The following is a 13743-nucleotide window of genomic DNA, read 5'->3' as shown; positions in this document are numbered from 1 at the left end:
TGAATGCTAACCCTTCTATGGTTATGCAAGGCAAAAAATGGAATATACCATATCCAGACAGGACCTGTCCTTGCTCTTCTGGCTCTATTGATTCATTAGCTCATGCCCTCTTGGAATGCCGCTTTTATGAGGAACTTAGATCATGTTATATCTCTGCCCTTTTAATGTATAAATCTAATGCCTCTGTGTCTGACATAATGGCTTTTTTATTAAGTGACAGGGATCCCGTCAGTGGCAAGATTTATTTCAGTCCTTATATCCCTCAAACATTAGATCTAAAATTACGCTGCTCAAGATCAATGGATCAAGGAGCTTCTAAGGGATACAGGAAAGGAAATGTATAATGGGGATACAAACTTGGGTCTTCCCCGTTCTAGTCCGGCACTCTAACCACTACACCGTACCAGCTCATGGGGTGGGGGGCATCTGTAGAAATCGTTGGGTGATGCAGAAAAAGGAGCATTGGGTATCAGCCTGTGCAAAAGGGAGGGTCGAAACACATTGCACGGTGACCTACCACATATATCTATCCCCAGTTGGTAAGATGGCCTTACCAACCTCAAGGAAAACCACGCTGCTCAGATAGTGGAGGCAAACTCAGGGACTAGAGTTTATTAGAAGAGCTCATTCAGAGGACCCAGGCTGGTGAGGCAGGGAACACCCCTCACTTCAGGCTGGGGTGGCCTCAGCTTGGGGAGCAGACCTACAGGCCATCAGCCTTCTGGGACTTTGCCCAGCGGCCTTAATGCATCCCATGCACAGACCTGGATTCAAACTATTTCTCTACTAGGGTCATGAGGCCAGCAGTAGAATCATAGAATCATGGAGTTGGAAGGGACCACCAGGGTCATCTAAACCAACCCCCTGCACAATGCAGGAAATTCACCACTACCTCCCCCACACACACACACACAGTGACCCCTACTCCATGTCCAGAAGATGGCCAAGATGCCCTCCCTCTCATGATCTGCCTGAGGTCACAGAATCAGCATTGCTGACAAATGGCCATCTGTGTGTGTGTGTGTGTGTGTGTTAAGTGCCGTCAAGTCGCTTCCAACTCATGGCGACCCTATGAATGAAAGTCCTCCAAAATGTCCTATCTTTGACAGCCTTGCTCAGATCTTGCAAATTGAAGGCTGTGGCTTCCTTTATTGAGTCAATCCATCTCTTGTTGGGTCTTCCTCTTTTCCTGCTGCCCTCAACTTTTCCTAGCATGACAGTCTTTTCCAGTGACTCTTGTCGTCTCATGACATGACCAAAATACGATAGCCTCAGTTTAGTCATTTTAACTTCAAGGGTCAGTTTAGGCTTGATTTGATCTATAACCCACTGATTTGTTTTTTGGGCAGTCCACTGAATCCGTCACACTCTCCTCCAACACCACATTTCAAAGGAATCTATTTTCTTCCTATCAGCTTTCTTCACTATCCAGCTTTCACACCCATACATAGTAATAGGGAATACGATGGCATGATTTAATCTAGACTTGGTGGCCAGTGACACATCCTTACACTTCAAAATATTTTCTAGCTCCTTCATAGCTGCCCTTCCCAGTCTCAATCTCCTTCTGATTTCTTGGCTGCAGTCTCCCTTTTGGTTGATGGTGGAGCCAAGGAATAGGAAGTCTAGCCACTGCTTAAAAACCTCCAGGGAAGGAGAGCTTACCACCTCCCGAGGAAGCCTGTTCCACTGAGGAACTGCTGTGTTAGAAAATTCTTCCTAATGTCTAGACAGAAACTCTTGTGATTTAATTTCAACCCATTGCTTCTGGTCCGACCTTCTGGGGCAACAGAAAACAACTCGGCTCAATGCTCTCTGTGACAGCCCTTCAAGTACTTGCAGATGGCTATCATATCTTCTGCCTTACCAACGTCAAGGAAAACCAGGCTGCTCAGATAGTGGAGGAAAACTCGAGCTAGAGAAGTGTTTATTAGAAGAGCTCATTCAGAGGACCTGGGCTGGTGGTTACGCAGGACCAGGAAAGCTTACAACTGTAGTTGTGTGCAAGGGCAGAAATACACTCATGGGGGTGGGGGGGCAAGAGAGGGTATGCTTGCTTTGCAGGCAGAGGGCCTGAGATTGGGACCTATTTCGGCCCATGCATAAAGAGACGAAGTAGTGGAGAATGGGAAAGAACACACCCGTGAGAACAAGCAAGAAATGCAGCCCTTTCTCAACAGAGCCAGCAAAAGATCTGTATCCATGAGAGATTGAGGGGCCCATGCGTTGACTAGACTGTCGATCCCATCATCATCTGGGTAGTCGGTCTGTCCCTCCGACAAGCCGAGAGAAAAACGGCAGCTTCAAAGAGAAGACAGCAGCTTCATTCTGGGTTCTCCCCGTAGTCCCTTGAGGTGGGGAAAGAAAGGAAATGGCAAGGAGGTGGAATCTAAGCAAAGAAAATGCTGGCACATGGCAGGGGATGTGCATGGTTCATTATGCTGCAGGGGAAAGCAGAGGCCCCTCCCAGCACAGCTACCAAGGGTCTCCTCTCTCCCTCCCTGTCCTGGGGGGAATCCTTTCTCTCCGTTCAGACCCTGCCTGGCATTATAGCAAGAGAGAGGTTTGCACATCCAGCGGACACTTTTTCTGGCCACATCACTTAGCTGCGGTGTTCCCTTTTCCCGCCACTCAGCAAAGCACGGAATGATGTGAGCCGCGCCGGCAGAACAAAGGTGGCTTAGCTCTGCTTGCTCCAAGCTGCCAGCAACCCTCCAGGGCAGCGTCCCACCAGGACCTTTCCTGGGAAGTTAAATGGCCAGTCCGCCCCCCCTGAGCTCCATTCTGCCAAGCGCACAGCTGCCGCTCTGAACTCCTTTCAGCTGGAGGCAATGGGCTGGATTCAACCAGCCCATTGGGCCAAGGAGATCCCTGAAAAAGCTACATCAGGGATTGTGGGAAGGGGGAGAGGAGGAGGAGGAGTTGGTTTTTATATGCCAACTTTCTCCACCACTTAAGGAAGAATCAAACCAGCTTACAATCACCTTCCCTTCCCCTCCCCACAACAGACACCTTGTGAGGTAGGTGGGGCTGAGAGAGTGTGACTAGCCCAAGATCACCCAGCTGGCTTCAGGTGTAGGAATGGGGAAACCAACCTTGTTCACCAGATTAGCCTCCACCACTCATGTGGAGGAGTGGGGAATGAAACCCGGCTCTCCAGATCAGACTCCACCGCTCCAAACCACTGTTCTTAACCACATGGAATGGGGAGGGGGAATCAGGAGAGAATCAGGGGGGAATCAAGAGCGCAGAAGAGCTGGTAGGATCCATCCCATCAACTTTTTCATAGCCAGGCATTGTAAAGGTGAGTTCATGCACGCTCGTGACTTCATCAACCCAATAAACAATTACAGTCGCTCATGAATTGGAGACCACCCTATTATGGGTCTTCACAATACATCTGTCAGCATATACAGCAAGTTCATATTGTTTATGAATAAGTTGGTTTATAGCCATTTATGCTTTATAGCATGTCAGTGGATCATATGAATTATTTTGGGGGACATAGTACTGGCATCTTCTTTGGGGGCCGCCGCTGAGATCCACCACTGAGATCCCCATTTGTGACTTCGGCGACGCCACGGATGGAAAGCTCTCCACACCAGTGAAACCTTTTCCCAGTTCCCTGACAAGAGGAATGGACAGCAGCAACCTGCCTCACCAACCACTCCCCCTTAAAGGCCTTAAAGGCCCGGACCCGATCCCACTGTCCCTGCCATCAGATCCAACGCCATCCTCCCAGCTGAACGGATCCTGTCAGGGGCTGCAGCAGCTGATGAAAGGGTGAAAGGGATTCATGGGTGGGGGTGAGGGGAGTGTGGAAAGTCACCTGTAGAAGAAAAACCAGATGATCGAGCCAGAATGAAAGTACGTGTGGGGGAGGAAAAGGAGGACGGGAAGCCGCAGAGGGAAGAACATGGGGCAGAGTCTCAGGTGCAAAAGTAAACTGCAGGTAGAAGCGACAAAGGGAAGAAAAGGAGAAAACAAGAGGTTATGTCACCTCAGTTATCCCTAACTCGTTCTTAATAAGTTGTTGCCGATGCCTTACCTCCTCAACATCAGCAATTCAGAATGTAGGCGAGCTTTCACCTTAATGCGATACAACGCTCTCCCGTCAGCTGTGATAGAAGGCAAATATTAAAAGATCCTTTTCCAGGAACTTATGTGCATCTGCCAGGATGGTAGTGAAGAGACAACAGAACAGGTGATATTTGATTGCAGGATCTACAATCAAATTCAGCAAGAATGGGTACTACCCATTTTGACTGGCCTTCCACTTAGACAAAGATCCATCCAACTAATGAAAATACTTTCAGATAGGAATAATGAGATAACTTATAAAGTCGCAAATTATACAAGGTTATGTATTAAGCATAGAAGTACTTGGTCTAATCCAAGTAAGGGAAGAGGAAGAGGAATATATCGTTGAATGGATTATAATAAGCAAATATTAATATTATTGTAAACATTTTTCTAATTTGTGTTTTATGGAAAGATATATTGCTATAATTTATCTTTTTAATCAATGTTAATCCTTTTGTATTCCAGCTTTGCTGGTCAATGACCATAATAAATTGAATTGATTGATTGGTAACCCTAACTTAAGAAGGGAGACCACAGATAGAGAGCTCTCTCACCCTGCCAGGCCTCTGTTACTCACTCAGCAGGCTAAATAGAAGAATCATAGAACCGTAGAGCTAGACACCTTGTGAGGTAGGTGGGGCTGAAAGTATTCGAAAAGAACTGTGACTAGCGCAAGGTCACCCAGGCAGGCTGCATGTGGAAGAGTGGGGAAACCAACCCGGTTCACCAGATTAGCGTCCTCTGCTCTTAACCATTACACCACTCTGGCTCCAAGCCCCCAAAGGTTTACCTGTCCCTGCTTAAAGAAGATGGACAGGTGCTCCCATAACTCACAGGTGGATGGTACTCTTTATCTAGGCCTTGTGACTCAGGCACCTGGTGATCCGAATTCCCCATGGTACTTACCTACAGTTGCGATGACCACAATACCACAGATCACTCCCAAAATAATCATCATCTGGAGAGACAGAAAACGTGATGCATTAGAGCGTCACATCTACAAGTCCAGGCCTTCCACACAAAAATGACATTTCTAGTACAGTTCTAGGGAACTGTCTGTTAAGAACATAAGAAAGGCCATGTTGGATCAGACCCAGGCCCATCAAGTCCAGCAGTCTGTTCACACAGTGGCCAACCAGGTGCCTCTAGGAAGCCCACAAACAAGACGACTGCAGCAGCAATATCCTGCCTGTGTCCACAGCACCTAATAGAATAGGCCTGCTCCTCTGTTCCTGGAGAGAATAGGTCTGCATCATGACTAGTATCCATTTTAACTAGTAGCCATGAACACCCCTCTCCTCCATGATCGTGTCCACTCCCCTCTTCAAGCCTTCCAGGTTGGCAGCCATCACCACATACTGTGGCAGGGAGCTCCACAATTCAATTATGTGTTGTGTGAAGAAAAAAAGGTAAAGGTCCCCTGTGCAAGCACTGGGCCATTCCTGACCCATGGGGTGACATCACATCCCGACATTTACAAGGGAGACTTTGTTTTCAGGGTGGTTTGCCAGTGCGGCAGTGCCTTCCCCAGTCATCTTCCCTTTACCCCCAGCAAGCTGGGTACTCATTTTACCGACCTCGGAAGGATGGAAGGCTGAGTCAGCTACCTGAAACCAACTTCCATTGGGATCGAACTCAGGTCGTGAGCAGAGCTTGGACTGCAGTACTGCAGCTGACCGCTCTGCGCCATTGGGCTCCTTGTGTGAAGAAAGACTTATTTTTATCAGTTTTGAATCTCTCTCCCTCCAGCTTCAGCAATGACCCCATGTTCTAGTATTATGGGAGAGCTCACCTTCATGTTCTGGCACCAGTATTTCCTGGCCAGAGCAGTCGTGCTGTTTTCAAACACCTTGGCGCTCTCGTGGAGAGAGTCTGCTTTGTCATCCAGGCTACTTATCATGACATCTCGCTCTATGGCTTTGTTCACGGTGTCACGCAATATGTCCACCACCTGAGAGGGAGAAAGAGGAGAGAAAGGAGCCCCCCCTCGTTGATTGGCAGGAAAACTGGCACAAGTCCATTCTGAGGAGGCCGGGATACTATGGACTTACTTGGTCCACTTCCGCTTGACTCTGCTGCAGGCGGCGATTGCTGGTCAAATTTGGTGGTGATTTGGGAGGACCTCCAGAAGATTCTCCTCCTTGTGGTCCTGCTCCAAGATCAGGTGGTTGAGCTGGATCAGACCTGTGAAGATAATAGGTCAAGGGCAAAAAGAAGATTGGGCGTGGTTACCACATTATGTATTCCCAGCGATGTATCAAGAGTTTGGAAATGTTATAAAAAAACCATCACTTTAAAAGGGTTTTTGGATGCCACGGCTAAAAAATGGTTGGAAGACGTCTTCACAGCGAAAGGGGCCAAACAAAGTGCGAACAGTATTTTTTATAACAGTTTCAAACTCTTAATACATCGCTGGGAATACATAATGCGGTAACCCTCTGGGATACCCTACCAATATTGACCCTGGGCCGTCTTAAAACATGGGCATGCTGAGCGGTTGCCCAAGGGCCCCACGTGCATAGGGGCCCCATGCTGATCTATGTATGTTGTGACTTGCTGTCAATGAATGAATGAATGAATGAATGAATATTATACTAAACTATAAATATTTGTTATTAGAAAATGCATATTTAGCACGTGATTTACTAAAGATGTAGTGGTCCTAGGTACATATAGCTTAAAATATATTAATTTTTTGTAATATATGTTAATTAAACTTAGTCTCCTGCCAGGAACCTGGCATGTATAATGAGGCAATGAGATTTCACTGAAGGTTACTAGTTGGGCAGTAGCAGAGTTGGGCAGTAGCAGAGTGAGCTCGGGCCAGCGTGGTGTAGTGGTTAAGAACGGAGATCTGGAGCTGTGGAGTCTGATCTGGAGAACTGGATTGGTTTCCCCACTCCTCCACATGAAGCCAGCTGGGTGACCTTGGGCAAGTCATTCTCTTTCAGCCCCACCTACCTCACAGGGTGTCTGTTGTGGGGAGGGGAAGGGAAGGTGATTGTAAGCCGGTTTGATTCTCCCTTAAGTGGCAGAGAAAGTCAGCATATAAAAACCAACTCTTCTTCTTCTTCTTCTCTGCCAATGCGGCCTTAGCTTATAAAAACAAAGATAAAAACATGAAATCTAGTCTTTTTAAACCTTTCAGTGGGGGGGGGGGTAATGGAAATGCATTATATTAAGTAGCCTTGCTTCCCACATTTCCTATGTAACCTTCTCTTCATATTATAATTAATTGGTTTAACACTGACAATTTTGTTATCTATCTACGTATATCTATATCAGTTCACCTTGCTAGACAACCTTGTCAATAACCTTGAAGGCTGATTTTTGTTGTGAGATAGTGTTAGATCCTTGAAGAGATATAGTGTGAAGATTAATCACAGATTAAAGGTTCCCATGAAAAAAGGTATATAACGGTTAGAAATTGGTCAGTAGTTGGGAGTTCTTTAGCAGACTAATGCTGTCTGTCTGTCAGTCTAAAGAATTTTCCCCAGCAGCATGGCCCATCCAAAGGTATGTGAACTTTGTATTTTCACTGTAACTTTTACTGAACAGATCTGTTAACATTCTGCCTATATTTTGTTAGTTTTTTTCTACAATGTAACTTTCATATATTTGTAACTGATGTTTTTTTATGTTTTACCTTTATATCTTTTTTCTACTGAAGTTTCTACAATAAAAAGGAATTTCTTAATTCAAAGCTTGTATCATTACTTAAGGGATAACTGGTTAAGCAAGATAATGTATTTTCTAGTAAAATACAACATCTAGAAACCTAGTTACCTATCACAGTATTGACTGCTTCAAGAACAATATTAATGTTTGGCTCTCATGAAAAGTGGAAGGCAGCAGGGAAAGAGGAAGCCCCATCAAGAGATGGATTGACTCTATAAAGGAAGCCACGGCCCTCAGTTTGCAAGATCTGAGCAAGGCTGTTAAGGATAGGATGTTTTGGAAGACATTGATTCATAGGGTCGCCATGAGTCAGAAGCGACTTGACTGCACTTAACACACAACACACAGGATGGACTCTGATGGAATCTTTAACGGGATCAGAGGTACAAGCCCAAATCAAACATAAGAACATAAGAAAGGCCCTGCTGGATCAGGTCTGTTCACACTGTGGCCAACCAGGTGCCTCTAGGAAGCCCACAAACAAGACATAAGAACATAAGAAAAGCCATGCTGGATCAGACCAAGGCCCATCAAGTCCAGCAGTCTGTTCACACAGTGGCCAACCAGGTGCCTCCAGGAAGCCCACAAACAAGACGGCTGCAGCAGCACCATCCTGCCTGCGCTCCACCGCACCCAAAACAATAGGCATGCTCCTCTGATACTAGAGAGAATAGGTATGCATCATGACTAGTATCCATTCTAACTAATAGCCATTACCCCTCTCCTCCATGAACACATCCACTCCCCTCTACAAGCCTTCCAAGTTGGCAGCCATCACCACATCCTGGGGCAGGGAGTTCTACAATTTAACTATGCGTTGTGTGAAAAAAATACTTCCTTTTATCGGTTTTGAATCTCTCGCCCTCCAGCTTTAGCAGATGACCTCGTGTTCTAGTATTATGGATGTTCTAGCTACTGGATGCTGGTGACACACGACAAGAGACAGACATCACCATTGTGTGCTGGACTTTCCCGGGCTGGGGCACTGTCAGAGGACTGAGCAGGTGGGCCTTGTGCAAGGCTGGCACAAGGCTTTTGAGCGCCTTAAGTTTGGGTGCCCGGGATGCTCCTTTGTCTCCCCTCTGGTAGACAGGAAGACAGCGCCCGCCTTCCTCACCCCGAGCACGGAGACTTGATAGATTTTACGTTTTATATATATCAAAATCTGGTAATTTAGCAGACTGCACAAGGCTGTTATGCGCAGTAAAAGCCCATCCAATCTCTGCGTGCGCCAGGAACAAAATTACTCGGAGCCTTTTAAAATCGATTCAATTAATATATTTCATTTAGGAACTCCATTTCTGGATAGGATAGGTAGAAGAAGAAGAAGAGTTGGTTTTTATATGCCGATTTTCTCTACAGTTTAAGGAGAATCAAACCGGCTTACAATTGCCTTCCCTTCCTCTCCCTAGAAAGGTTGGGGGAGGGCTGAGAGAGTTCGGAGAGAACTGTGACTAGCCCAAGGTCACCCAGCTGGCCTCATGTGGAGGAGTGGGGAATCAAGGAAAACCAAATGATGACGGCAGTGAGACTAGGGGAGCCAGCGTTATCAACCTCAAGAATCCCCCTGTGTGTGGTGGTGGGGGGGGAGTGATAGCAAAAATAGGGAAAGCTGAAACATTCCTGGCTGTTTTTTCTCCATAACATGGTGGTGCTGCCAGCTCTGGGATGGGAAATTCCTGGAGATTTGGAGGTGGAGCCTCGGGGATGGGGTGTGTGGGAATTGTGGGGGGAGCTCGGCAGGGACGTGATGTCCTAAAAGCCACCCTCCAAGGCAGCCATTTTCTCCAGGGCAACTCTGGAGATCAGTTGTAATTACGGGAGATCGCTAGGTCCCAACTGGAAGTTGGCAACCTTCCCTGGTCCCCATCCTCCCAAGCTGCCACCCGAAGGCTGCTTTCCTAGCAAGAAAAAGGTGGGGTTTTCTTCTGAGGTTGACCTGCTTAGGATTGCAGGCTCAATCTGTTCAAAGTCTATATTCAAATTACATAAGGTGCAACTGCAACAATATAACAAAAACACACGCGAGTGAAACATACATATGTATACAATTCTATACTACAAAGTCAACAATTTGACAAATTTCATTACAAAAAAGCACAATGGATGTCTCCAAATAAATGAAATGAATAGAGGTATAAGAACCCAAAGTCTATATTGAGGTAAGTGCAATTCCACCATTCCTCTGTTCTCGGAAGGGGAAGAAGATTTTCAGTTCCCGTGTAGGAAGGGAGGATACTCCTATGTGGAAAAAATAAGAGGAAATGCTATCCCGGATATTTGTAGCGCTTTCACTATCAATATAGCTTCGTCAGCCTCAGTCAAAGAGGATAAAGCCCATAATAGGTTCACATCAAATTGGGAGGTGTATATTTCTTCATAAGCCCAATAGGCTGTCTATTTTTATTTTGTTTTTTTCAAATTTTGCAATAGCTCCCAAAAAGAATGGGCTGCTAGAAATTTTCCTCCTATTCTGACAACAGAGGAACGGTGGAATTGCACTTACCTCAATATAGACTTTGGGTTCTTATATCTCTCTTCATTTTGTTTATTTGGAGACAGCCATTGTGCTTTTTTGTAATGAAATTTGTCATATTGTTGACTTTGTAGTATAGAATTGTATACATATGTATGTTTCACTCGCGTGTGTTTTTGTTATATTGTTGCACCTTATGTAATTTGAATATAGACTTTGAACAGATTGAGCCTGCACTGTTTTGTTGCTTGCAACCTCCAGGTAGTAGCTGGAGATCTCCTGCTATTACAGCTGATCTTCTTTGGCTTTATCCCCTTGAGATTCCAACTTGTATTATGATTTGTAATTGGAAGCATACTTTCACTGACACTGTCGTGTGATAATCTTAATCACTTTTAACCACCATGTAAAAATACTGTATATCTTTAAAAAATAAAAAAGAGCCAGCATGGTATAGTGGTTAAAGAGCAGTGGTTTGGATCTGATGTGGAGAACCTGGGGGAAACGCCGCTTTGGCAACTGGATTCTATGGCATTGAAGTCCCTCCCGTCCCCAAACCCCTCCCTCCTCGGGGTCCGCCCCAAAAACCTCCCGCCACTGGCAAAGAGGGACCTGGCAATCCTACTGCCAAGGGTGACAACTGCAGGTGCCAGGCAAGGAAGGGGTGCCCACAGGCAGCCTGTATAGGCTTGCCAGCTCTGGATTTGGAAAAACCTGGAGATAATGGGGGGGGGTGGAACCTAGGGAGGATGGGATTTGGGGAGGGGAGGGACCTCAGTGGGGTATAATGCCATAGAGCCCACCCTCCAAAGCAGCCGTTTTCTCCAAGAACCTTAGTCCATCCAAGTCAGTATTGTCTGCTCTGACCGGCAGCAGCTCTCCAGGGTCTCAGGCAGAGGTCTTTCACATCACCTACCTGCCTGGTCCCTTTAACTGCAGATGCCGGGAAATGAACCTGGGACCTTCTGCGTGCCAAGCAGATGCTCTACCACTGAGCCGCAGCCCCTCCAGGTTGGACCTGATCTCTATCGGCTGGAGATCAATTAAAATAGAAAGAGATCTCCAGCTACTACCTGGAGGTTACAAACTTATAAACACAGCAGCATAAGACAACAAAACACATAAATCATACTATGCAAAGAGTGCTATATTCTATGTGCAGTAATCAAATACAGTGAATAAATATATACAGTGATGTTAGCTAGACAAATAGAACTATATACAAAAGTTAAACGTTCTTTTTTAGAACCAGTGTCTTTGGAGTCATTGTCCATCAGTAATCCTTTCAAGGTTGCCACATTTGGGTGCCTTGTTGTTGAAGTGCATCACGGAGTTGTATCCTGTTGATTGCACTGACATTCTGTCAATCAGTTGTTCATTGTTATTAATATAATATTGAGAAGGTAGCTTACTCCACAAGAACCACCCTAAACAATTTTTGTGGTTGTATAAGCAGATTAGTCATGTTATAAGCATTCAAATATTATAAAAATAAACTGTTATAATAAACTGTTATAATAATACTCACTTCAAGGCAGTTAATATGTCTGCTCTTGTAATGGAGGGAACTCAAAGCTCTCAAATTACTCTGTGTAGTTGAATGCTAAAAGACAGCATTTCCAAATCAACAGCAGCTGCATATATTTATTCACTGTATTTGACTACTGCACATAGAATATAGCACTCTTTGCATAGTATGATTTATGTGTTTTGTTGTCTTATGCTGCTGTGTTTATAAGTTTGTAACCTACATTACAGCAGGCTGATTACTTATTTGCCACTACCTGGAGGTTGGCAACCCTACTGGGTGTTTCAGAGGTGGAGCCAGGGGATGGTGGAGTTTATTGAGGGGAGGCATCTCAGCAGGGGATAATGCCTTAGAGTCCACCCTCCAAAGCAGCCATTTTCTCCAGGGGAACTGAACGCAGCCGTCTGCAGATCACTTGTAATTCCCGGAGGTCTCCAGGCTCCACCTGGAGGTTGGCAACCCGAGGGCCACCCCATGGGTTTTTATTTTTGCAGCAAGAAGAGATCTGAACCCAGCTCTCCCCGTTCCTTTTACACCACACTGCACCCACCCCCTTCTCCTCCCAAGCTCTCCCTCCAATTTATCTCCTAACAACCCTGTGAAGTAGGTTAGGGGGCAAGAGAACCACCGGCCCAAGGTCACAGCGGGGATTTGAACCCCCACCCAGCACAGCTCAGAGCATTCCTCTGCCAAGCACCAGCGATGCCTTTGTATGTGTGAATAATCTTTCTCCCCACAAAGCTAACTCCCCAGCAAGAATCTCCCCCACACACACACTTCTCCATCTGTTGCCATGCTCTCAATGCAACAGGTGAGCACCAGCATGGAGGGTGTAAAGGAAGGCTGCTGGGTCTCCAAGGGAGGATGCGGCAGATGCCAAAGCTGGGTGGGAGATACCAGACAGGTGGGCCGGTCAGGGAAGAAGGAGGAGGAAGAAAAAGACGAAGAAGAGTTGGTTTTTATATGCCAATTTTCTCTACCACTTAAGGAAGAATCAATCCGGCTTACAATCACCTTCCCCTCCCCACAACAGACGCCCTGAGAGGTAGGTGGGGCTGAGAGAGCTGTGACTGGCCCAAGGTCACCCAGCTAGCTTCATGTAGGAGTGGGGAAACAAATCCAGTTCACCAGATTAGCATCCGCCGCTCATGTGGAGGAGTGGGGACTTGAACCCGGTCCTCCAGATCAGAGTCCACCGCTCCAAACCACCGCTCTTAACCGCTACACCACGCTGGCTCTCCACTGTTGCAATGCCTCACTCAATGGGCACCACAGTCTGCTCACTCAATGGGCACCACAGTCTGGGAGTCAGACCCCCAACCCGTACTCACATGGCTGCCTCTCCTTCCATCCCGGGAGGTGGCTCAGCTTCGCCCTGGGAGTTGCCGCAGACTGACACTTCCCAGAGGGGAGCGGGGGACCGAGCCACAGAGGAGTGTGCCATTGCCACACCCACACGGGCCGGCGATGACGTCGCCCCCCCAGCCCGTGCCAAGTGAGTCACTCCTCAGCAACAGACAGAAAAGCTGGCCCTCGCCTCCGCATCTTCCCCCTTTGGAAGAGAGCCAGGGTGGTGCAGCGGATAAGAGCGGTGGTTTGGAGCGGTGGACTCTGATCTGGGGTTGGTATCCCCACTCCTACACATTAAGTCAGCTGGGTGGCCTTGGGCTAGTCACCGCTCTCCCAGCCCCACCTACCTCTCAGGGTGTCTGTTGTGGGAAGGGGATCATAAGCCGGTTTGACTCTTCCTTAAGTGGTCGAGAAAGTTGGCATATAAAAACCAACTCCTTTTTCTTCCGCTGGGCCAAGCACTGCAGCTCTTTCCTTCCAGATTTATCATCTCTCTCACACACACTCCTAGCCAAAGGATGGTCTCTCCATTAGGGTTATGCACTCGCCTCTTTGGACGATCCCAATCTGAAGATTCCTGTAGCAATGGATCTCAGAATCCAGTATTTAGAAGAAGAGTTGGTTTTTA

General features: G+C 46.7%; 1 protein-coding gene across 1 annotated transcript; it reads right to left on the bottom strand.

The window, feature by feature from the left end:
• Nucleotides 1–2250: 2250 nt before the first annotated feature.
• On the bottom strand, nucleotides 2251–13209 carry LOC130476490 (vesicle-associated membrane protein 1-like). The gene is made up of 5 exons (XM_056848435.1): nucleotides 13097–13209; nucleotides 6135–6267; nucleotides 5876–6034; nucleotides 4990–5041; nucleotides 2251–2348 (listed from the first exon to the last, which is right to left on the bottom strand). The coding sequence occupies exons 1-5, from the start codon at nucleotides 13207–13209 to the stop codon at nucleotides 2251–2253; spliced, it is 555 nt and encodes a 184-aa protein (XP_056704413.1).
• Nucleotides 13210–13743: the final 534 nt, after the last annotated feature.

This window comes from Euleptes europaea, chromosome 4 (assembly GCF_029931775.1).
Source record: "Euleptes europaea isolate rEulEur1 chromosome 4, rEulEur1.hap1, whole genome shotgun sequence".
Taxonomy (NCBI): domain Eukaryota; kingdom Metazoa; phylum Chordata; class Lepidosauria; order Squamata; family Sphaerodactylidae; genus Euleptes; species Euleptes europaea.
Note: the sequence above shows the minus strand (reverse complement) of the source record. Positions and strands in the feature narration are given on the sequence as shown.